Genomic DNA, 26767 nt, shown 5'->3' on the forward strand with positions numbered 1-26767 from the left:
CCCCTTTTGAACATGGAAGAATTGCTTTCAGGATAGGAACATTTTGACCGCTGGCCGCCGGAGAACACAAGCATTTGTGCTGCGCTTTGTATTTTCCTGCGGCCAGTGGTCATAGAAGGCTGTGTGTACACGAAGCCTAAAAAAGTCTTAGCATCAGAAATGATTGCACCACATTTTTGGTGCCAGAAAGGCTGATGCTAAAAAGTGTATTGCTGAAAATGAATATAAGTAAATCAACGGCTATAGAAAAGCCTACACATAATTAGGTTTCAACTTTAATATTTTTGTGAGCATTGTTTCCTTGAACCCTTGGATTTGCTGAGCCCTGCACAGTGGTTTGAATGGGTCATTCCACTCAAACATAATATTCTTGGCATGGGTGGATTCTTTTTTTTTTAAAGGTACGAGGCATGGGTGGATTCTGGTCTAATGTCTTCATGTAACTCCAATAACAGGAGCTCCCTTTCAAAAATTTTAACTCTGTTTTGTTGTAATGGAATATCTTTCCTTCTACTGCATTTGTAATATTACAAAAATTAAAAATCAAGCTGTAAAAGTGGGAGCCCTATTGTAATGGCATGGGTGTCCTTGCGCAGAGGCAGAGATCTCTGTAAAGGCTCCTGAACACCAACTACAGGGAGTGGTAATCAGCAAAAATACATGACTGTGATGATAATTTAGTCTGTGAACTTTGACGAATCAGTATTTAAACTTTTCCTGAGAAAAACATGGTGACTACACCCTTCTGAAAACATTGACTATTGTGATAACACACTGACTTCATTACTGTACTATTAAAGTCATTGACCTTGAGCAAGTACACGTATCGGGAAAGGTGCAAAAAAGTCACAACACTTTTTCTGGCTTAGTTGCTCAATATATTAAAACCTGAGGTTCAGCATGACAGTCAGACAATTAGCACTGCACGTCAATGATAATACATTTTGCATACTAGCTTTGGGCCACCTTGGCCCATTGTAAGTATGCATATGTGACACCGGATTGGTTGTAATTCACTGTAGTCACCTGAGCTACTACAGTGATGGGTGTGATCTTTTGGGTGCCGTGCCGAGCAGCTGCCCTTCAGCATAGTAACCTTAGGGGGTCAATAGCTTGGCACAAACCCCATTGCATTTCTTTCAATTAATGCAAAGCGTTCTCTGGTTGGATGAGGTGGAGAGGGGGCGCAGTGCTGTCACCATCTCCAACTCATCCAATTAGAGAATGGTTTGCATTCGTTGGGAAACAGGCACGGTGTTCTCTGGATGGCAGCCTTGCCAAGCAAGGGTCTGCAGATATCAGGGTGCCTTGCCGTGGCCTGCAGCTTACGCATGTATTTGCAAATGTGTGAAACTAAACCCCTGCTTTTAACGAATACTGTTAGACAGGTTAATTCGGTTGGTCGCTGGCTGGTTGGTAAGTAGTGACTGGAAATCTCCTTGCTTTTTGATTTGCCAAGCAAGCAACCTCTTGTAGTTACTAGCAGAAGGGCAGCCACTCGGCACGGCACTTGGTAGATCGCACCCATCATTGCAGTAGTTCAGGTAACTACAGTGATTTACAGCTTCCACAGAGGCCAATCAGGTGTCACATTTAACAAACAAAACAAAATTTAGCAAACTTACATTGGGCAAAGGTGACTTTTCTTTCTCCATTTTCCGCATTCAGCTTTAAAATTTTCAGACTGAGAAGTCAACAAGCCCACATTCTTCTTTAACGAAAGACTTCAACATTGACATACATAAGTGTTACCCAAGGCTGAAGATAATACTACAAATGAATGCTTGATTTGTAATTTGTTATATAACTTATTGCGATATTTGGCCACACTCACCGGCCACTTTATTAGGTACACCTAGCTAGTACCGGGTTGGACCCCCTTTTGCCTTCAGAACTGCCTTAATTATTTGTGGCATAGATTCAACAAGGTGTTGGAAACTTTCCTCAGAGATTTTGGTCCATATTGACATGAAAGCTTCGCACAGTTGCTGCAGATTTCTCGGCTGTAACATCCATGATTCTCTCGTTCCACCACATCCCAAAAGTTCTCTATTGGATTGAGATCTGGTGACTGTGGAGGACATTGGAGTACAGTGACTTCATTGTCATGCTCAAAAAACTAGTTTGAGATGATTTGAGCTTTGTGACATGGTGCATTATCCTGCTGGAAGGAGCCATCAGAAGATGGGTACACTGTAGTCATAAAGGGATGGACATGGTCAGCAACAATACACAGATAGGCCGTGGCGTTTAAACAATGTTCAATTGGTACTAAGGGGCCCAAAGTGTGCCAAGAAAGTATACCCCACTCCATTAAACCACCACCACCAGCCTGAACCGTTGATACAAGGCAGGATGGATCCCTGCTTTCATGTTGTTTACGACAAATTTCTGACCCTACCATCTGAATGTCGCAGCTGAAATTGAGATTCAGCAGACCAGGCAAAGTTTTTCCAATCTTCTATTGTCCAATTTTAGTGAACCTGTTTGAATTGTAGCCTCATTTTCCTGTTCTGAGGCCCCTTTCACACTTGTGTGACTTGTCTTGCGATTTGGGAATGCAAAATTGCATGACAAGTCGTTCTCCATTATTTACAATGAGTACTGTTCATATCTGTGCGACTTGAAGTTGCAGCGACTTCAAAGTAGTCCCTGCATTACTTTGGCCCAATTTTAATGCGTTTTGAGGTCGAAAGACATAGGCATTGCTTCAAGCCCAGTCAAATCACGGTAAAATCGTGGCAGCAAAATCGTGGTAAAATCACGTGACTTTTAGGTCGCACAAGTGTGAAAGGGGCCTTAGCTGACAGGAGAGGCACCCGGTGTGGTCTTCTGCTGCTGTAGTCTATATGCTTTTGGTTCGATGTGCTGTGCATTCAGAGATGATATTCTGCATACCATGGTTGTAATGAGTGGTTATTTGAGTTACTGATGCCTTTCTATCATCTCAAACCAGTCCGCCCATTCTCCTCCGACCTCTGACATCAACAAGGCATTTTTCTTCACACTACTGCTGTGCTCACTGGATATTTTTACTTTTTTGGACCATTCTCTGTAAACCCTAGAGATGGTTGTGCATAAAAATCCCAGTAGATCAGCAGCTTTTGAAATACTCAAACCATTCTCTCTGGCACAAACTACCATGCCACGTTCAGAGTCACTTAAATCCCCTTTCTTCCCCATTCTAATGCTCAATTTGAACTTCAGCAAGTTGTCTTCACCATGTCTAGATGCCTAAAGTAAATGTATTGAGTTGCTGCCATGTGATTGGCTGATTAGAAATTCATGTTACCCAGCAATTGAACTGGTGTATCTAATAAAGTGGCCGGTCCACAAGGTTTACGAGTGTCTCTATGGGAATGTTTGACCATTTTTCAAGAAGCGCATTTGTGAGGTCAGGTACTGATTTTGTATGAGAAGGCCTGGCTCAGTCTCCACTCTAATTCATCCCAAGGGTGTTCTTTCGGGTTGAGGTCAGGACTCCACGCAGGCCAGTCAAGTTCCTCCACCCAAAAACTAACTCATCCATGTCTTTATAGACCTTGTTTGTGCACTGGTGCGCAGTCATGTTGGAACAGGAAGGTACCATCCCCAAACTCTTCCCACAAAGTTGGGAGCATGAAATTGTCCAAAATGTCTTGGTATGTCAAAGCCTTAAAGAGGTTGTAAACCCTACCTATAGACTTTTGCCTATAGGTGAGCCTATAATAAGGCTTACATATAGGTACTGTAAATAGCTCCTAAACATGCACCATTTAGGAGATATTTACTTTTCATGTAGCTGAGGACGTCATTGGCGCATGCGCTCTGAAAGAACGGCCACCCGTGCTGTTCCTTCAGAGCCCTGTGCAGTAAATGAGGGCTCCTGCGCACATGTGCTTGAGTGATGTCATCGCGGCTCCGGCCAATCAGATGGCCGGAGGACGCAAACCAGGAAGAAGGATGGCCAAAAATGTCTGCTGGGTTATGGTGAGCAGGCGGCACTGCGGGGGCTTCGTTCTAAGGTAAGTATTTCATAATGAGCTAGAATGCGATGCATACTAGCTCATTATGCCTTTGTCTTTCAGTTTTTTCTTTTTTACATTTTTTTTTTTCTGAGGTTTACAACCTCTTTAAGACCGGAAGGATTTGCCCCCTTAATGACCAGGCCCTATTTTGCAATTCGGCACTGCGTTACTTTAATGGACAATTGCGCGGTCGTGCGACGCTGTACCTAAACAAAATTGATGTCCTTTTTTTTCCCACAAATAGAGCTTTCTTTTGGTGGATCTGATTTTTATTTTTTGCGCTATAAACACAAAAAGAGCGACAATTTTGAAGAAAAAAAAAACAATATTTTTTACATTCTGCTATATGATATTCAATGATAGGCCAATTTGTTTTCTGCTACATATTTTTGGTAAAAAAATTGCAATAAGCGTATTTTGATTGGTTTGCGCAAAAGTTATCTCGTCTACTAACTACGGCAAAGATTTATGTCATTTTTTATTGTTCTTTTTTTTTTTTTTTTACTAGTAATGGCGGCAATATGCGTTTTTTTGCGGGACTACGACATTGCGGCGGACAGATCGGCCCCGTAAATGACATTTTCGACACTTTTGGGGGAACCAGTGACATTACTACAGTAATCAGTGCTAAAAATATGCACTGTTACTGTAATAATGACACTGGCAGGGAAGGGGTTAACCCTGTGGGTGATCAATGGGTTAAATGTGAGCCTAGGGGAGTGATTCTAACTGTGGGGGGGGGGGGCATGGCTTGTGAAATGACTATAGAGACCTGTGAGCCTATATAGAAGGATCACATGATCTCTGTGATCATTTCAGGGAGAAGAACGGTCAGCTGTATTTACAACAGCTGACCATTCTTCTCTCTCAGGGGGGAACGATCGTGCGTGTCAGACGGCAATCGGAGCCGCCTGACCCGTGCGTCGCCCCACCCCAGCTGCCGAGTGGAGGCGGAAGCGTGCCGCCAGCGGCGCGCGCTTGCCCCCTAGCTTCCCGCGCGGGACCAACGTAGACCTACGTCGGTTTGCACAGGAGAGCCACCCTGCCGCAGTAAATAGGCGGCGGGTGGTCGGGAAGTGGTTAAGAGTTCCCTTCACTGGAACTAAGGGGCCAAGCCCAACCCCTGAAAAACAACTCCACACCATAATCTCCCCTCCACCAAATAATTTGGGTCAGTGCACAATGCAAGGTCCCCAAAGCCGTGGATGAGTGAGTTTGGGGTGGAGGAACTTGACTTGTCTGACCTCAACCTGATAGAACAACTCTGGGATGAAATAAAGCAGAGACTGCAAGCCAGGCCTTCTCATCCAACATCAGTTCCTGACCTCACAAATGAGCCTCTGAAAGAATGGTCAAACTTTCCCATTGACACACTCCTAAACATTGCGGACAGCCTTCCCAGAAGAGTTGAAGCTGTTACAGTGGACAACTTAATATTGTACCCTTCAGACTAAGATGTGGATGCCATTAAAGTTCATGTGTGTGTAAAGGCAGGCGTCCCAATATGGTAGTTCTGGCACTTGTGAGAATTCCCCCTCTAAGTTTGAGCCTCTTTCATAACTTTATAAGATATAGTTTAGAATAGATCATATAACAGCATTATTTGATGCAATGGAAAAACACCTAACGATAAAAATGTTATATTATGTTTAATGCGAGGTCTGACCTGAGATATTTTCCATCATTTTCTTTAGTATATAGTAAAGACTGTGCATGCTCTGACTCGTTGCTCTCAGCAAACATAATATTTTTATATGCCTTTAAGCTACACATCTGATTGATACATTGAGACACATTTACTTTCATGTCTAAACCTATATGCTTGAACTGGGTGCCAAACATGGCCTGAGTGCCTAATGGTCATGACAGGCTGAACCTGACACCAAGAGTAGGTTCATTAAACTCTTCTATATGCTGTCTATTCAATGTACAGAGCAGCCAGCTTCAGCTTTAGACCTCCATGGGAAGCAGTCTGGCCAAAATACAGAAATACCCTAAGGCGTATATTTTAAGAATAAATGTGTAATATGTCAAGAATTAAAGAACATGTTCTTTCAGTAAAGTTGACAAATATTTATGAATATTTTGGAATCTACAGTATTTTCATTCTTTTACATCAACGATCATCGTAAAGCAGAATTCAAAGTGTAGGTCAATATGTAATGACTTTAAGTTGAACTATATGAAAAACGTTTTTTTTTTTTTTTCATTTTGGATAGAGTAAGCGAGAGTTATAACTCTGTCAGGTTTTTTTTTTTACCCATCTGTGCCTCATTAGGGAGATATCCCTTCACTTCCTGTCCCATAGTCAAACAGGAAGTGAGAGGAAATCCCTGCAAATTAAGGGTTTTCCTTGGGAACCCCCAGGTCACCAGAACTAGTGTCCCTGTTGGAAAACGTCCCATCTACTACTTTTCTGGGGACAACCCAAAATTTGGGATTTTCTTGTACTTTCACTTTTAACCACTTAAGCCCCGGAAGATTTTACCCCCTTCCTGACCAGGGGGTATTTTGCGATTCGGCACTGCGTGATTTTAACGGACAATTGCGCGGTCGTGTGACGCTGTACCCAAATTAAATTTACGTCCTTTTTTTCCCACAAACAGAGCTTTCTTTTGGTGGTATTTGATCACCTGTGCGATTTTTTGATCATGCGCTATAAACAAAAAAATAGCGACAATTTTGCAAAAATAACAATATTTTTCCCATTTTTTTTTATATGAAATTCCCCCCAAAATGTAAAAATCAAATTTTTTTAGAATTTTTGGCCAATTTGTTTTCTGCTACCTATGTTTGGTAAAAAAAATCAAAATAAGCATATTTTGATTGGTTTGCACTGTTACTGTAAAAATGACACTGGCAGGGAAGGGGTTAATTTTATTGGAGAGAGAGAGGGGTTAATGTATGCCTGGTGCTTACTGACGTGTGTGGGGGGAGGTGACTGAGTGACACAGGGACAGATCGCATGTTCAGCTATGCTGAACCCTGCAATCTGACCCTGCCTGTCACCTAGGAGATCCGCATGCTTTGTTTACACAAGCGGGCGGATCTCCAGACTCGATTCCCCGACGATCAGGGAAGAGCAGCGGCGATCGCCGCTGCTCCTCTCCCTGGCCCGACTCCCGCTGTGACTGAATACAGCGGGAGCGAGCCTCCCACAAGGGGAGGAGTCCAGCAATGTAGGTCTACGTCGCTGGACGGAATCGAGCCACTTTGCCGCAGTACAATCAACGTGAACGGTCGGCAAGTGGTTAAGTAGAACTATAGGAAAAACTTTTTTTTTGTTCATTTTGGATAGAGTAAGCGAGAGTTATAACTCTGTCAGGTTTTTTTTTTCCCATCTGTGCCCCATTAGGGAGATATCCCTTCACTTCCTGTCTCATAGTCAAACAGGAAGTGAGAGGAAATCCCTGCAAATTAAGGGTTTTCCTTGGGAACCCCCAGGTCACCAGAACTAGTGTCCCCATTGGAAAACTTTCCATCTACTACTTTTCTGGGGACAACCCAAAATTTGGCATTTTCTTGTACTTTCACTTTTAATGACAATAGGACAAATAGAGAGGGTGAATCTACCTAATGGTGACACAGGCAGCAATAGAAACTGACAGGTGTTCTAATCCCGCTCCACTCTATCCAAAACTTTTGGTTATACCAAGTTTAGTGTTGACGTGTGAACACTGTTTAGTGCAGTAATATATTAATCCCGAATGGCATAAGGACATACCCACAGGGAGTGCCCATGAGAGCTTTGGCTCAGAGGAAGTGGGTTAAATGACACAAAACTGCTTGTGAAGGTTCTGATACAGTTCAAATGCTTCCACTGGGAAGCCTATGTGTTTCATTGGTGACTTATGCTAGCCATACGCTCAATTCCTGCTGAAATGCCCTAAATTCCAGCATTGGGTGGCCCTGTTGACCCCACGCATTTTAACAAACATTAAATTCAAAATTTAGCTGAGCTGGGTGGAAAATTGTCAGCCAAAGAGTGACTGCCTCCTATCAGATATAGTCACTGTTCAGCTGTTTAGGCAGCCCTCGGTGCTGTAGCTGTCTGAATTCAATAGTTGGCAGTACAGATTACTCTATAGGTGGGAGATTTGAATGAGTTCTCTTTTTCATCCTACGGGGTGGAAAGAGAGAAATCTGCATGTATGGCTAGCCTGAGGGTCCTTGTTTGATTACATCACTGTCAGTCTATTCCGACTATTTTAAATAATACACCTGCAACCAGTGCTTTCAGTGGGCAGGTATGCACTGGTACTCAGTACCGCCACTTCCAAATATGGCTCTTGAGCATACCGCCACCTCTCCGTGCGCCTTAGCGTACCAGTATGCTCATTTTGGACATCTGTGCCCTCAATTGCCCCCCCCCCAAGAATATTTCCCACTCCAGAGCCAGACCAGTCACTACCAGTGAGTCCCCCTGCTCCGGAGTGCCAGGCCAGGGGGAATGCTCTGTGGGGACCCTGATGTTGGGTGTGGGGGGGGGGGGGGGCGACAAAATTTATAGGCTATAATAGAGTACCGGCACCTCTTTTGGGCCACTTAAAGCGGAGTTCCGGGCACAAAATCGACCTAATCGATTTTGTGGCCATCCGCTTGCTCTTCTTCACCTGAAAAGGAATTGGATAGTTAGGATTATTTTTTTTTTTTTACTTACCTTGTAATTGTAGAAAGAAATACTCACCTATTTTCCACTTCCTCCCTCTGTGGCCGGGCCCGCGCCTTCACTTCTGGTTTGCAATGATTCCTGGGAGCTGAACGTCATCGCTCCCAGGAATCAATGTGTCGGCAATGGCCCCGCTCGTCACTTCCGGTGCGACGCATTCCCTGCTAAACAGCTTCTGGGCATGCCCAGAAGCTGTGTAGGAATGCGGCGCCACACCGGAAGTGACGAGAGGGGCCGGTGCAGGCACATTCTGGGAGAAGAAGACACGGAAGAGGACGCAGAAGAGGATCGCGCTGGCTTCAGCTGCCCACAACAGAGATGGCAACGCTGGAGAAGAAATTTTATAAGTGAGTATTTCTTCTTGCAGGTAAGTGCGAACCGGGACAGATCAGAGGCTAGCCATTGTGGAATGTACTAGCCCTGACTGTCCCGGGGGTATGTTCATTGAAAAAATGTTTTTGTGCCCGGAACTACGCTTTAAACCACTGCCTACAATGCAGTAAGTTGACTTATTTAGAGTATCTGTTTAACAAGGATGGGACTTCAATATACAATTAGCCACTAGAGGGAGACTGTACAAATATGTATGTGAAATACAGTCATACAATACTTGCCAGGAAGCATGTAAAATGTGCAAGACATGTGAAAGTTCTTTTTATATAGCAGATCTCCAGCCTCTCCTGTTTATGTTCCATGTCCTTCTCTTTCTGGTACCTAATGGAAAACTGGGCTGCTTTTTAACTTTCCCCACCTTCCGGCTATATGCCTCCAAATTTTCAATAAAGGGCATTTTTCGCAGCCACTCTTCCTGTCTGTGTGACCCCCAGCCTCCCACCAGACTTACTGTCATTGATACACCTCCTGGCTTTAATTATCCCTTCTCCCCTCTTAGTGGCTCCTTAATTAGGTCTTCAAGCCGGGAGGCAGGACAGACTTCCCAATCTACTGTGATTGGCTGTGACAGCGGTCACATAATCAGGAGCCTGTCCCACCAGCTTCCAATCATAATCAGTGAACAGGAGCTGTTTGTGATAGCTCAGTTCCTGTGCTGGAAGCATGCTCTCAGCACAGAAACCTTGGCCTCCATGGACACGTGCTTTAGGGCCCACCCTCCCTGCCACCATACTTATGTGGTTGGCAGAAGGTAAAAAATTGAACTCCAAGGATTTTTATGATTTGGATAGTATGTGAAAGGGATTGAACCTTTGTCAGGTGTCCATTGCTGTTTTTGTCCCTGCTGGGGTGATTTGTTTCTCATTTTCCATCTGGGTGACCATACAGGAAGTAAAGGGGAATCTCCAAAACAGGGATAAAAATTCAACAATTTGTCCAATTTTTTCCTTTCCAAGTCTATTAAAAATAGAACTGCTGTTGTCCAAAGTAACGATTGCCAGGCTTCATTTTGTGCAGGTTATTAGTATGCTTTTGGTAAACATATCGGTTTATCTTTTGTGGCACATAGACAGATCTGTGAAACTGTCATGAATGTTAATCAAAGAGGCTGCTGATGTGTCAGTGCAGTACAGTAATGAAACTGTAGGAAAGGGGAACGCATGTTCCAAGCCCTAGGTCCTGTCTACAGAACAAGCCCCAACACAACAGGAAGCATGAAAGTTCATGAGAGTCTTAGCTTGTTACACTGTACATCAATAGAGAATACAGCTTGCGCGGCTCTATTAATACAAGCGAAAAAATGTTTTATTAATATAATATGAAGTTTAATTTGGTATTTGTAATTGTAGACTGCCTGTGGCTTAGTGGACTAATAAAGTGCTAAAGCTGAACTCCAGCCTCCAACCTTTAGTATTGCACCATTGCAAGGCTCCTCTGCTCTACTCTCCTTTGGCTTACACTGCACACTTTGAACTTCTCGCAGTGTACATCAGAAGCGAAAGCAGACTTCCAGCCGTGGCCAAAAGTTTTGAGAAACACACAAATATTAATTTTCACCAAGTCTGCTGCCTCCATTTTTATGATGGCAATTTGCATACACTCCAGAATGTTATGAAGAGTAATCAGATGAATTGCAATGAATTATAAAGTCCCTCTTTGCCATGAAAATTAACTTAAACTATAAAAAAAAAAAAAAGAACGTTTCCACTGCATTTGTAAAGAAGGCTTCAGGGCACCCAAGAAAGTCCAGCAAGTGCCAGGTGTGTCTCCTACAGTTGATTCATTTGTGGGATCGGGGAACCACCACTGTAGAGCTTGCTCAGGAATGGCAGCAGGCAGGCGTGAGTACATCTGCACGCACAGTGAGGCAAAGACTTTTGGAGGATGGCTTGGTGCCAAGAAGGGCAGCAAAGAAGGCACTTCTCTCCAAGAAAAACCATCAGGGACAGAGCGATATACTGCAAAAGGTACAAGGATTGGACTGCTGAGGACTGGGGTAAAGTCATTTTCTCTGATGAACCTCTTTTTTGATTATTTGGGGCATCCGAAAAAACCTTGTCCAGAGAAAAAAAGGTGAGTGCTACCATCAGTCCTGTTTCATGCCAACAGTAAAGCATCCTGAGACCATTCATGTGTGGGGTTGCTTCTCAGCCAAGGGAGTGGGCTAACTCACAATTTTGCCGAAGAATACAGCCATGAATAAAGAATGGTACAAAAACATCCTCAGAGAGCAACTTCTCCCAACCATCCAAGAACAGTTAGGTGAGGAACAATGCCTTTTCCAGCATGATTGAGCGCCTTGCCATAAGGCAAAGGTGATAACTAAGTGGCTTGGGAAACAAAACATCAAAATTTTGGGTCCATAGCCTGGAAATTTCCCAGACCTAAATCCCATTGAGAACTTGTGGTCAATCCTCAAGAGGCGGGTGGACAAAAAAAAACCCCCTACAAATTCTGACAAACTCCAAGCATTGATTATGCAAGAATGGGCTGCCATCAATCAGGATGTGGCCCAGCAGTTGATTGGCAGTATGCCAGGGTAAATTGCAGAAATCTTGGAAAGGAAGGGTCAATTCTGCAAATATTGACTATTTGCATAAAACTTCATGTAATTGTCCGTAAAAGCCTTTGATATTTATGAAATGCTTGTAATTATACTTCAGTATACCATAGTAAATTCTGACAAAGAGATCTAAAAACACTGAAGCAGCAGACTTTGTGAAAATAATATTTGTGTCATTCTCAAAACTTTTGGCCACGACTGTACTATCCCTGGCCCTCTCATTTAATGCACTGTATTACAGGTCAATCATGGACGCTGCATCACATGGCCATTACCTAGAGCAGTCTCTTTGCAATTGCAGTCTACCTATGAACACACAGTCCTCCAGACTGACATCCACCCATCAAAGCATTTTGATATTTGCATAACTCCTTTTAAGAGCCAACCTTCTTCTTGCATCAGGAGAGAAGGCTCTTGAGAGAAGTGCTGAGGCATGGCGCTGTGATGTTTTCAAAAAGCTATATATAACATCCTGATAGACCCTCCTAACAAAAATGATCTGGCTGCACTGGAAGCATAGAGACCTGGTGACGGCATCACTGGGTCTAAAATAAGGTATGTAATAAAACAAAAAGGTTTCATTTAGAAGTTTCATTAGCATGTTGATGAGGGGGGAAAAGGAGGAACCAGGTAAGGCAAATGTAAGCAGATTAAACATCAGCTGTAAAGGAACTGTGGGTTCATAGGAGCAATCCCGGTGGCTGGTCTGCACACATCCTGATTTTCCAAAAAGGCAATGGATGCTGTGGAGGTAGTGAGTCAATCAACAGTAAATACATTCAAACGTGCTAGAGATAAATACAGATCTATACAGAGACTAGGGATGCACCGATCCAAATTTTTTGGACCCGATACCGATATCTGGCGTTGTAAAATCGTTGATACCGGAACCGATCTGGAGCTACACACAAAGCAAGCGGTGCAGTACAGAGCAAAGCCGCTGCTTCATGTGTGTGGCTCCTCCATTCACAGGTGGAGTGCATCTGATATCACTCCGCCTGTGAGCCGGATCTATACAGGAAGTAGCGGCTCCCATCCCATACTACTACAGCACCTAGTAAGGGATGGCTGAGCCGTTACTCAGCAAAAACCGGATCGGCCAGTGGATCGGTCAATGTTACCGATCCCCCGATCCATCTAAAATGGCCATATCAGCTATGGATTGGTGCATCCCTAACAGAGACAAAAAGGTAAAGAACAAAAAAAACCTGACTGGCAAAAAAAAAAAGGCAGACTGCATGGGCCACTTGATGTTCTTTCAATTTTCCAAAAATGCACAACAGTAGTTGGGTTTGAGACATGCCCTTAACACACCTCCGTACAAGCCATAAAGAATTATTGAGCAAGAGACATATCGGCGTGCATTTAGACATCTATAACCATATCGGCAAAAGTAGAAGATGCCCAAAATGCCAACAAAGGAGACTTTGTTAGAGGACATAATGACAAGTTCTCTTGTGAGAAAAACAACCCACTTACTGATACCCACCTTACTTGTGCTCCACCACCAGTCTTTTCGCCCAAATGAGGTGGGAGTCTTAAGCCTGGGCAAGATTCATGTTGGATGGAGTCGAGGGTTAAACGGAATAAAAGGCTAAGTAATAAACCTGCATTCAAACATTCCCTCTCCATATCTCCCCGTCTCACTGAAAAGATCTAACTCCTGGTGCAGAGGGCATTCTCTGTCAGCCAACAACGGCTTAGAGCAATGGAGGTTGGCAGGTGGCATCACTGCTCTCATTGTTGGCTCTCCACATTACACATCACGTGACTGCATAGAAAAACTCTGAAAATGGTATTTACATTCTGATTTGTTAATGAAATGTCAAAAAATGTCAGCTATTATGGCCATGTGGCCATATTAGGTCAATAATGTAATTTGATAACCCTTCTGTATATGCAGCTGTGGGGTGGGGAATGTCCCCACACCAACCCCAAGCTTATCCCTAGATATAACCACAGAACAAATCTATCTGGTATCTCCTTAGTCCTTTTAAACACATCCAAAATTCCTGAGCCCTGATGAAGGGGGGTCTGTTTGAATGCGAAATGCGTTGGAGTTGTTTCTGCTGTGAACCAATGTTATCATTAAAAACTTTGGATGTTTGGCACTATTGTTGGACTGTAGATAAGTGGATTCCCAACTTTGCCCATCCCCCCCCTCACCCCCATGATTTTAAAGCAGAGCATTGTAAATATTCAGAGCAAACATTTAAAACAAGTAGATTTGGTATGCCTTTCTATCTATTTACTATGGCTAGCAGCATAAGGATTAAAGAGAAAGTAAAGCGCTGTTTTTTTCTCTCTGGCATTGCATACAAGCACATTATGTAACACCTACCTGCAAAAGAAGCCCTCGCCACCACTGGAATCCATCTTCACCCGTCTTCCTTCTGGGTCAGCAGACTCTGGCTGTGTGACTGGCCGGAGCCACCGTTCACGGGAGAGGGCTCTGAAGAAACGGCACGGGTGGCAATTCCTTCAGAGCGCATGCTGGTGCACGTTTAGGAGATATTTACAGTACCTATATGTAAGCCTTATTATATGCTTACCTATAGGTACAAAACAATAGATGGATGTTAAATTCCACTTTTAACTTAGGTGTCCTAGGTGTACGTGATATATGTTGGTACTGATATTTATAGGTAAAGTTGATCCAGGAAATATCTGATTGCCTCTAGGTGGAACAGGAAGGAATTTTTTTCTCCTGCTGTAGCAAATTGGATCATGCTTTGCTGGGATTTTTCGCCCTCCTCTGGATTAACTGCAGGTATAGGATTGTGTATTTGGGATTGTATGGGTGGGTTTTCTTTACTGTTTTTTATTGGTTGAGCCAGATGGACTTGTGTCTTTTTTTAACCTGACTAACTTTGTAACTATGTAGTCATTGTTGATTGAGAGAGTTTGATTCTGGATAAAGAATGAGTGAGACACACACTCTCTAAAGCATGCTATTGCCACATCCCTATTATGCACGAGAAAAGGGGGGGGGGGGAATGAGAGAACCCCACAAGCTAGTGGGGTCTCTCAACCCCTCAAAAGTATTGGGACTTTATAGGCAACTAGCAATTGCTGATCTCAGTAGGAAGAAGTGTAACAATCATTTAATAAAAAATATATCATTTTAATTAACACAGACATACAAAGATACAACAGTAGACATGTGTTCAATAAAACATAATAAATACATGCACATAAATCGTAGGACAAACTCCTACACCACTGGAACCCCGATGCCTCTGAGACCAAGGCGATTCATATAAATACATAATGGGTCATGATGAATCATGATGAAAATATTATTATTATTATAAAATTTAGGGTTCACTTGTGGTAGATATGGAATTGCGACGCATTTCGCTTAGTCGCTTCCTCAGACGATTCCTAAAGAGTTGTTTAAAAAACGATCATTTTTAGTTACCCTATTAATCAGAATAAGGTGTCCAGTTTGAATGCACGCATATCTTGTATGGCTCCACCAATATGTCTTTTATTGAGCCCACCAAAAAAAGGAAGGACTGATAATCTCAAACGTGGTCATAGGAATCATCCACTTATTACAGAGGGGTCGGGTTATCCACGGCTCCCTTTACTTTTGAGCAAATGCTTAGGGAACATGAAATAGAAGAAAAGATCCCGGTCATGTGTGGAAATACCATCAGCCTCTCCTTGGGAAGCTAACCCTGTCTCTGTCTGATGTCTCTGTCTCTGTCTGTCAGAGTTTGATTCTGCTTTAAGGGGCGTCCCAGTTTTTTGGAATGCTGCTGATCAAGAACTAAAGTTCCCAGTGATAATTCATTAAAAGTCTGTATCAAGCTCCTCCTTTTTTACTTTTGTTTGGATTATGTTTATTATGACATCCTACTGACATCCTTCTGAGATCACTCTCTAAAGGCTCGTACACATTATAAGAAAAACGGGTGAGAATTTCCTTTGAAAGAACTTTCGTACAATTTTCGTATAGTGTGCACACAAATTTCTACTGCCGATTCCGACCGAATTTTTCTCAAAACAAACAGTTTTCGCTTAATGTACCCTTTTTTGTATGATTTTTTGTACAGAAACGAAAGACTGCCCATGATCAAAAACAATAAACCACAAAAAAAAAGATTTTGTTGTACGAGAATTTTCAGACAAATTTTCTTTCATCGGTTTCGATTTGCTGTAAAGCAACGAGGAAAATCAAACTTTCGTTTGCTAGATTTTCTTATAGTGTGTACTACACTTAACTGTTTTAATCAAATTTTAATTTTGAGTTTCGGTATTCTTTCAGCCAGATTTTATTGACAGTTTGGTGACTTCTAAATAAAACTAAAACAATTGACAGTAGATGTCTGAGACTCATTTAATAGACTTAATGAGTATTGGCACTAGTGTTCTTCATAGAGTATGCATGGCTTTACAATAGAAATGTGTACACAATGCTCCTAAGCTCTGGTAAGCGTTGGATCCTCAGACATTTGTGTGCATTAGGAGGAATGTTCATGAGTGCACATCCTTATTCGAACTTGACACAATCCTTCCAGTTATGTAGACCGTGTCTTCTGACTCCATAAAGATATGAGAGATATGAGCAGAGTGTATCAGGCTAGAGTTTCATGTGAATGCTACAGAGTGACATGTTTGGGAATTTCAGGATGCCTTGAAATTCTTAGCCTCAGCGGAATGGCAAAGGGATCTGCATTCTGAAATTTTAAACAAGCCTCACTGTAGTTTATTAGGAAGTAAACAAGGGTCGGTCTGCATAATATGTTCTGTGTTTCTAGACAGTCTGTCATATTGAATAAACCTGCATCTCTCTTGCAAATTGCTTACATCTACCTTGTCTCTTTCAGTGATATATTTGATGCCATGTTCCCCGTCAATCACATCGCTGGTGAGACTGTCATACTACAAGGTAAGAATATTATAAATGTTCAAATCTCAGGACTGCTGAGAAGAATAGGCATTAGTCAGCCACAGATTTCTAGTACCCAAAAACTATAGATCTCCCTTTCCCCCAATTAACAACACTAAATTGAAAGAGAAAGGACACAGCTCATTGGTAAAACCATAACTTTATGTCAAGCAAACCAACACATTACTTTATTAGTGAGTACCCAATTATCACAGCATAGCCTAAAATCCTGACTTAAGGCATATCTAAACCTAAGAGCAAAAGATATGGGTGCATTTGTTTTCCTTTTACAAACTTTATTTCTTTTATTTTTATCTGATGATCCTGCCAATAACACACTTCTTGCCCTAGGGTGACAACTCTTCTTGCACTATGCCTATGGAGAGATACTGTAGTGTTGTCACCATAGATGAGGATTACAAATCTCTCCCTCCTCTTCTCCACTACATAGAGGAGAAGGGTTCTATAGTCCTCAGGAATAGGTGGTGTCAGTGATAAGAATTTGGCACAGGAAGTTATCAGCTTACAAAATTTCTGAAAGGATCAAAAGATATTTGTACCAACTATTGGCTTAAGCAGCTTCAAGACAGTACAATGCACTCCTTCATGTAAATTTAATTTTAAAGAAGTATAGCCAAAGCTTTTTTGGTTGTACTTCTTCTATGGATCACAGGAGTGCAGTTAGTTCTGAACGTATCTCAAACACCATCCACCACCCTTTGAGATACATCATTTCCAGGCAGCTGGAATGCAGGTGGAGCGCAAACCGGCGATTCCTTTACAATACATGCTGATCCCTGTCTTCTTTGATGTAAGTGCAATACAACCTTCTTTTTTAAATAAATGATTTGAAATACTGCACCATGAGAGTGTTTCTTCTTCTCCCTCCCTATATGACAACACTGGAGATTTGAATACGCTATTTATATACATATTGAATGGATGACAGCAGCGGTTTGAATTCATTCCTGTGACCTCATGTCTGACAGTCTGATTTTCCCATATGCGCCCAGAAGGGCCATTTTTCTTTATGGCCAGACCTTAGGTGTGCAAAAATGGGAAAGTGCATGAAGTATTAGGTGCTTGATCACTAAGTAAATTCTGAAGTTTTTGTCTGCATCTCAAGCCTATTTATATTCATGCACTTTTTACAACATATTAGGAGAGTAAGGAATTTTGTTTTGTAGTTTTTATTCCGCTATAATTTGTACCTGTCCTAAAATGTGGTAATAGTGCTGAAAGAAGAGTACTGTATACTAACTCCAGGTTGTACACACAAGCACACAACCTTGACTTGTCTCCAAGATTTACCTGGTCCCCCTGACTCCTAAGCCCTATGCTTGGCATGTTGGCATTTGATGACAAGACACTTTGTGGCTTATTCAAACCACTTCTACAGTGTTATATGCACACAGGTGGAACAGACATCGTAATCCAATTTGCCTTTCGTGATTGGATTAGGTGTCTGTGCAGCAGTGTTAATTTAGTAAAAACGAAATTGTGAGGCAGGGACGTTTACCCTTATGAACGTATGGTTTCCACAGAGCTCCGTCTGCTTCCGCTCCCAGCAAGCAAGCGACTTGAGTCCATAGCGTGCTTCCCTTAACAGCAGTATGCAGGTTGTGCAGCCAGCATTACAGGCCTCCAAGTCCTCAGACCGCAGTCCAGGGTAGCACTACACTGCATTACAGGTCTCCCGGCGAGCGTTCCACTCCCAACAAAAACTGTCCAGAGCAGAGAGTACTGTGAGTGTGTACATTACAGTGACAGGCCTCCCCTCAGATCACCGTTCGTCCAGAGCACTGTGTGCATTACAGGCCTCCCCTGACCACCGGCATCCAAAGCACTGTGCATTATAGGCCATCCCTCAGACCTGAGACCCCCAGCCAGCACTGTGTAGCATTACAGGCCTCTCAGAGTCAGACCACCATCCCAGAGCACTGTGCATTGCAGACCTCCCCTCAGACCACCATCCAGAGCACTGTGCAGCATTACAGGCCTCTCATAGTCTTATAACACCATCCCGAGCAATGTGCAGCATTACAGGCCTCTCAGACCACCATCCAGAGTACTATGCAGCATTACAGACCTCCATAGGCCACCTTCCAGAAAACTGGTAGCATTAGAGCCACCGTCCAGAGCACTGTGCGGCATTACAGGCCTCCTCAGACCACCATCCAGAGCACTGCGTGTATTACAGGCCTCCCCAGACCACTGTCCAGAGGACTGCTGTGCAATGCATTACAGGCCTCCTCTTCAGACTATCCATGATCAGAGCACTGTGTGCAGTATAGGCCTCCTCAGACCATAGCTAAGGGCACTGCAGCATTACAGGCCTCCTCAGACCACCGTTCAGAGCAGGGTGCAGCATTACAGGCCTCTTCAGACCGTCCAAAGTGGCTAAATCTGTATCTGAGAGTTTGTTCAAAACCTTAATACCATATATAATAACATCATATTATATTTTTTTACTCCAGGAGTATATAATAAGTTTGAAAATTCTATAGAAAGGCTTAAACAATGCATTGCAATTTAACTAAACACATTCGATTTTAGTTGACTAAAATTATTATTTTTTGACTAAAATACGACTAAAACTAAAACAATGGCATGAGGACTAAAATGGGAATAAAACTAAAATAGCAGTTTAGTCAAAAGACTGTGACTAAAACTAAAACAATTGCAAATGACTAAAATGGTAAAAAAACTAAAATAGCAGTTTAGTCAAAAGACTATGACTAAAACTAAAACAGTTGCAAATTACTAAAATGGGACTAAAACTAAAATGGCATTTTAGTCAAAAGACTATAACTAAAATTAAATCAAAATCAGATGCCAAAATTAACACTGCTGTGCAACCTGTGTGGATATAAATGCCAGTGCCTTAAACTCATTGGAATTAAAAAGGGCATGGATAAGCCACAAAAAGTCTTCAAGATTACAGATCAAGTCCCATGCAATTCGACTAAAGCAGACCATAAATTATTGCTTGATTTCCCCATGTGCAGCTATTGTGTTGTCCCAGCGGGGGAAGGGGGGGAGCATGGGGAGTCGTCCCTGCGAGGAGGGCACAATAATTACTGCTAGGGGCTATAGCTGCAGGCAATAATTGCATGCTAAAAATCCAACATGCTGGTTGTACCCAAGTCCATTGATGGATCAACTTGGATACAATCAGCCTAGATGGATCGAATCTTACATAGTTACATAGTTAGTCTGGTTGAAAAATACAATAAATACAATCCCATACCCACAGTTGATCCAGAAGAAGGAAAAAAACCCCAGCAAAACATGATCTAATTTACTCCAGCAGGAGAAAAAAAAATCCTTCCTGATCCCCCAAGAGGCAATCGGATATTCCCTGGATCAACTTTACCTATAAATGTTAGTATCCAGTTATATTATATACATTTAGGAAAGAATCTAGATTCGTGCTGAACTGGCCAAGATTTGATCCATCTATGACTGGCTTAACTAGATAATTCTGCTTATATATATATATGGGTTTAAGACCTAGTTTACACTTGCAGTTGTGGTATGGTAGACAGTTGAGCCACGATTTTATTGCCCCCTGACCACCTCTCTTAAGCTGCAAAGGCAGCTGGGTGGGGTTGTGTATACAAAGTTACACCCTCCTGTAGCATTCAGTGGGCAGTACCGCTGAGTCAAGTGAATGGGGCCACATGACAACTGCCCTGGTGGTTATGAGTAAGCGATCTACAGCATCGTGAAACGCGTCAACCCGACACGTCTGTTTGTACACTGTCTGTTTACTTCATCTATGAGGAATAAAATAACTTATTGATTTCATCATATTACCTTGAGTGCGGTCTCAAACTTGAATTTCTTCTACTCTCGGATGACGGATCTGACTTGCACCAGGTTCTGAACATACACCTGAGTGTCTCTCTCTCTGTTTGTTCAACTGCCCTGCCTCCACATACATTGCAGTGCTGTGGTGGAAGCTTTGAAGGGCTAAAACAAGAGGTGACAAGTTGACATAACACCTCCCAGCTGCCTGTCAAACACCCTCTAAAAAAGAGACCAAGATAGCCATAACATACACTACAGTTTCAACTGACAGGGATTATTTCCATTATCATTTTAGATTTCAGTGCCAGGAGTTAAGCTGTGGTAGTTTTTGAACCATGCCATACCTTTAAGTGACCCTGTCATAATAAAAGATAAACTCAAATGAAGGTGCCCTGCAAGAGAAAGGGTTTAATACTTACCTCTCCTACGTTGCTTACGTTACAGTGCTAGGCTTTGGTTTCTTTGGCATTCCACACTTCTGGGAGAGTTGAACTTCTGTTTCCAACTGTGTGCTGTGGCTTCATCCATTTACCCCTACTACAGGGCTGTTTCCTTAAGTGGCATAGGGGTCAGAGGATGGAACCAGAGTGGTGTGGGCACAGGCATCCGACACTACCGAACGGAAGAAAGGTAGGATACATGGCTCACCAGAGAGGTACCTGTAAGAACTCTTTTCTTGCAGGGCACCTTTATTTGGGCTTTTTTTTATCCTAACAAGGTCACCTTAGGGCCCTCTAATAGTAAAACTTTTGTGTAACCCCAACACTAACCAAAAGTTAGCTGAGGTGAGGTCCAAATACCACAATCGACTAATCTATATTAGTGCTTATAGCCAAAAAAGACTTATGATGTTCCATACTCAAGTTAGACTTTACCAGACATACAGTATATAATACATAGAGTGATGTTTGAAGTGAAATATGATTGATTGCTGTGGTTTTCTAAAGTTTGCCCAACTTTTTTGCACTTTAAAGTCTGTAGTGCTTTATAGAATAACTGTAGATATCTGCTCAGATTACCTGTCCCAGCTATGTACATCTAAGATATAAATGACTTGTGAGTTAATCTTGTTTCCTGCTCATCAGTGTACACAGTCTTTTTTTTGACACGCACAGCAATAATTTACTACAGTGTGGGTTTGGCACAGACTTTGACTTAAACAATGCTTTGAGAACTCTGGTGACTGTGCTGTCTCTGATGACAGGCCTAAATATGGAATTATTGGAACACGGGGACCTTGAATGTGTCTGCAGCTCTTTTTTCTTTTATGTAACAAGGTTACGCTGTATTATAATTTCCTAATAAGCTTTCATTTTTTTAATCCAACGTTCCTGAGTAATTGGTGTTCATAATGTTTGTTTTTAACTGTATTTTAGACAATTTGAAAGTGATTAGCATACATTTTAATATTGATATGGATGTGTTAAAGGTTTAGCAATGGTTCACAGCTTAGTGTGCTGCATTTAGGACAACCCATTCGTATCAAGGGTGCAAGAAACACAGGGAAAGTCCTCAACCCTTTTGTAAAATCATGCTGAATTGAACCGCTACACCATGCGGTTTGGCCACGCGGTTACCGAAGTGTGGGGGAGCCATTAACAATTAATGGCAACCCCATGCATCTGCCAAAGTGCAGCACATTTCTCTGCATGTTGGGAATGCCCCCAATTTTGCACACATTCCCGACATGCATCGATGTGAACCTGGTCTAAAGATGGTCACACTTGAATCGAAATTTGATACATCTATGGACAGGCTGATTGTACCCAAATCGATCCATCGATAGACTTGGGTACAACCAGCCTGTCTGATTTTTTAAATGCGATTACTGCCGGCAGCTATAGCCGCTAGCAGTAATAGTGTTCTGCCGATTTCTTTGTTATGGCAAGGCTAGTTTGTATGAAATTGTAAATAAAAAAAAGAAAAGCAGTAAAATAGATTTCTTGGAGCCAGAAAAAATAGACCTCACCCCAACAGCAATAGATCTCTCCAGCAAAAATAGATACCCAAGCAACAATAGATCACCCAGCAACAAAGATCCCCCAAGCAACAAAATACCCCCCAGTAACAATAGAACCCCCAGCAATAATTCACCCCCTGCTAGCCATAACAGATCCCCTGCAACCAGCATCAATATACCCTCCAGCAGCCGACAACAATGGACCTCTCCCTCAACAGTAGATCTGTCCAAGAAACATAAGAGCCCCCTGCAACAATAGACACCCTTGCAACAATAAACAATAACCCTCAAAACAATAAACCCCCCCCAGAGACAACAGATCCCCCAGCAGTCAGCAACAATAGACCCTCCAGCACGCCCCATCACCCCTCATTGCATACATTCAGTGCTGGAGGTGCTGCAACTGCGTTCCCTGCATTCCCACTAAAAAAGTCTTGCATCCAATACTTAATGGACCTGTAATCTATATTTCATGAAATAAGTTACTATGTTTTTCCACCACTTGTAAAGTACCCTGTGAGCTTCTGAAACCTTTCCCCCCACACACTTGTGTCTGGTTGTTTTGATTGAGCGGTGAATGTTAGTTTCTGTCATGTCACTGCTCTATGCACACTGCAAATCCCATAGTCCATAGTCCTTTGTCCATCTAGCGAATGAGGGTGGTTCTGTTCCTACAAATTTTGGGACCATGAAAGACAAACCTAGCAGTAAAAAAAAAGGAATTTGCAGATATGGAGGAGGCTGAGAGCAACAGAAGTTACATTTTGTCAGTAAGAATACATACCTAAATAGAATATTCTCTTTTTACAGTGATTGTAAATGATTACCTTGTAAAACAACCCATTCAGTTTAAAATAGAAATGAAAGGCAAAACAATTTTGTAAAGATTTAAAAAAACATTTTAAATACCTTTTTTCCCCCTTTTTTTATAAGTGATCACATTCCCTCATGTTCTCAGCTGCATATGAGCTTGGGAAGGAGAAGCAGCAGTACACTGAGCTTGCCAGTGAATGGCTGTGCAACAGGGCATGTCAGGACAAGTCTGATCATTGGAGGAGAGTACACTTAGTTCCCAGCATAGCTAGAGAGCTAAATGAGATAAACAGGGAAGTGTAGCACTTTAGTAAATGCAATTTAAATCCAAGTGGATGTGAAGTCCATGCTTAATCCGGGTGAAATAAACAGTGTAGGACAGCTGCAACCGAACGAGACAATCCTCCACCGCTCCCAGTGACACACACAGCCTCTTACCGAATACAATTCACCCCTATTACAAGCAGTCAAATAGCGCAGGTTATCACCCAAATAAGCAAACAACCATCGGATGTCAGGCTCCACTAGATTTCTTTCCTAACAACAACGGCCTTATACGCTCTTCAGTATGCGCACCTCAAAAGAAAAAGAACACTCTCATGGTGCAGTGTATTGATCCACAATAAGTTTAATAAAGGTTAAAAACCACTCACATGATTTGCAATAAAAACTATGTGTCAATAGGAAAAGAATCTCTCAACCAGAAAGATGGCCATGCTCCGCTCCCCTCCATTATGTGGTGGAGTCACATGCCGGTCACTACGTAACAGAGGGGAGCGGAGCGCGGCCCTCTTTCTGGTTGGGAGATCTATGCTTTTCCTATTGACACGCTGTTTTTACTGCAAAACATGTGAGTGGATTTTAACCTTTATTAAACTTTTTGTGGATCAATATACTGCACCATGAGAGTGTTCTTTTTCTTTTGAGGTGCGCATACTGAAGAGTGCATAAGGCCGTTGTTGTTAGGAGGAGATCTAATGGAGCCGGCACATATCAGGAATATGAAGTGTTGGGGTAACAAACACTTTAAACTAGAGTTTAGTGTCACTTTAAGGCTTTATTCATTTTCATATATAAGTCACTTTCATATAGTCATACAAGTTTTTCTTGTTTGGTAGCTGTAAAGCCGTCGTAATTACCTGGGGATCCTTTCAGTTCCTTCTGCTTCTATGGGCTTCCTGTGATGGGGTGACAATGCTGCCTGGATGATTCCTTTTTTAGCATTAGTGTTGTCTGTGTCTCCAATGGGTGTTCTCTTGTTGGGAAAGCACCAATGCGCAGCATGCGTAATAGGTTTTCGGGTACAAACTCAGGGCCACGCCCCCTGTACTGCTTACTAGTGTTTGACTGACAGCCATGCAGCAGAGTCCAGAAGTATTTCTAAACCTAAAGAGTCATTTAAATTAGTTTTTATTTTTATAGAAATTTAGAACAGTAGACACTGCTTCATTTATTTATATTTATTTATTGTCTTTCAGGTGATGAAGGCGACAATTTTTATGTCATCGATCAAGGAGAAGCTGATGTGAGTAGTTTTGTAGACCTATAGTCATGCTATAGTCATGTTTTTGTATATACAGTATATGTGTGTGCGTGTTTGAGTGTGCTTGTTCTCCCGCCAGAGACAAGCGTTAGCATTACATCATGAAAGTTGTATGCTGCCCACAAGACTTTTCATTACATTTTATGGTCAAACATTAAAAAAAATCCCAAGGAAATTCCTCTTTGTGTTGACAGGACTATGTATTTATTCTGTTAAGTGTACAAAGCATCAAATATCTTTACCATGATGTATGCACTACGTTATTTTAGCCATTCCACTTGAAATGTTTTTTTTTTTTATTGCAAAGCATTGGCTTATTTAAAGGAAATCTATCACTTCCTTTAACTATTTTTATATATTTCTGATTTTGGTAATTTAATGTTAAAACTAAAGGCAAACCAGTTTTTAGATTTGGATAGAGTTGCGAGGAGATAGAGGTTTTTAATGCCTACCTTGTCCCTGTTAGTGAGAGTCCATCTCTTTAACCACCTCAAAATTGGACACTTTCACCGCCTTCCTTCCCAGACCAATTTTCAGCTTTCAGTGCTCTCGCACTTTGAATGACAATTACTCAGTCATGCTACCCTGTACCCAAATGACATTTTTATCATTTTGCTCACACAAATAGAGCTTTCTTTTAGGGCATTTAGTCACCACTTGTTTTTTTTTATTTTTTGCGATTTAAGCGAAAAAAGAGCGAAAAAAAAAAAAATTCTACTTTCTGTTTCAAAAGAAATCCAATAAAATCAAATTTCATCATAAATGTAGGCCAAAATGTATTCTACTACATGTCTTTGGTAAAAAAAAAATCCTGATAAGTGTAAGATAATTGGTTTGTGTGAAAGTTATAGAGCCTACAAGCTAGGCTACGTATCATTGTAAATTGATCAATCCTGATGTACAGACTACCTATCTCATTTCTTGATGCCCTAAAATGTCTGGACAGTACAAACGACCCCTTTTTGTAAAGAGGACAGTTCAAGGTATTTAGTAAGAAGCATAGTGAGTTTTTTGAAGTTGAAATTTTTTTGCCCACAATAGTTTGGGTAATAAATATTCCCCCCCCCCACACACAATTTTCATATTAACAAGTTATTTCTTACACATGGCATAGATAAACTTGTAATTACAACCCAAAATATATTCTGCTACTTCTCCTGAGTATGGCAATACCACATGTGTGAGACTTTTCCACAGGCTGGCCACATACAGAGGCCCAACATCCAAGCAGCACCGTCAGGCGTTCTAAAGGCTTAAATTACACATTTCATTTCCTGAGTACCTATCACATTTTTGAAGACCCTGTAGCACCAGGACAATGGAATTACCCACAAAATGACCCATTTTTGGAAAGCAAACACCCCAATGTATATTCTACGAGGCATAATGAGTCTTTTGAAAATGTCATTTTTTTCCACAAGTTTTTAGAAAATGTGTAAAGAAAATGAAAACGTATTATTTTTTAACACAAAGTTGTCAATTTATAAGATATTTCTAACACATAGCACGTACATAGCAAAAATTACACCCCAAAACACATTTTGCTACTAGTCCTGAGTATGGCAATACCACTTGTGTGAGACTTTTCCACAGCCTGGCCACATACACAGGCCCAACATCCAAGGAGCACCTTCAGGAGTTCTAGGAGCATAAATTTCACATTTCATTTCCTGAGTACCTATCACATATTTGAAGGCCCTGTGACAGATGTTGATCACTGGGATGTGGCAGATGTTCACTGAGACAGATGTGGCAGATCACGGACAGATGTGGCAGATTATCATGGACAAATGTGGCAGATTATCATGGACAGATGCGCCAGATGAACAATAGCAGATGTGGCAGATGACGTGCGCCAGATGATCACGGACAGATGTAGCAAATGATCACAGACAGATGTGGCAGATTTTCACGGACAGATGTGGCATATTATCACGGCAGATGATGTGCGCCAGATGATCACGAACAGATGTGGCAGATGATGTGCACCAGATGATCATGGACAGATGTGGCAAATGATCATGGACAATGACAGATGTTGATCACTGGGATGTGGCAGATGTTCACTGAGACAGATGTGGCAGATCACGGACAGATGTGGCAAATGAT

The 26767-nt window shown here is 42.0% G+C and overlaps 1 protein-coding gene across 3 annotated transcripts in view; it reads left to right on the top strand.

The window, feature by feature from the left end:
• PRKAR1B (protein kinase cAMP-dependent type I regulatory subunit beta) overlaps positions 1-26767 on the top strand; it is a 405306-nt gene that overhangs the window by 221448 nt on the left and 157091 nt on the right. For all 3 annotated transcript variants that reach the window (XM_082260646.1, XM_082260647.1, XM_082260648.1), the window contains 2 exons: positions 16468-16529; positions 24594-24640. In XM_082260646.1, the coding sequence (XP_082116772.1) occupies positions 16468-16529; positions 24594-24640 (109 nt within the window). The remainder of the gene's footprint in view (positions 1-16467; positions 16530-24593; positions 24641-26767) is intronic.

Source organism: Pelophylax lessonae (genome assembly GCF_965119305.1).
Source record: "Pelophylax lessonae genome assembly, chromosome: 6".
Lineage (NCBI taxonomy): Eukaryota > Metazoa > Chordata > Amphibia > Anura > Ranidae > Pelophylax > Pelophylax lessonae.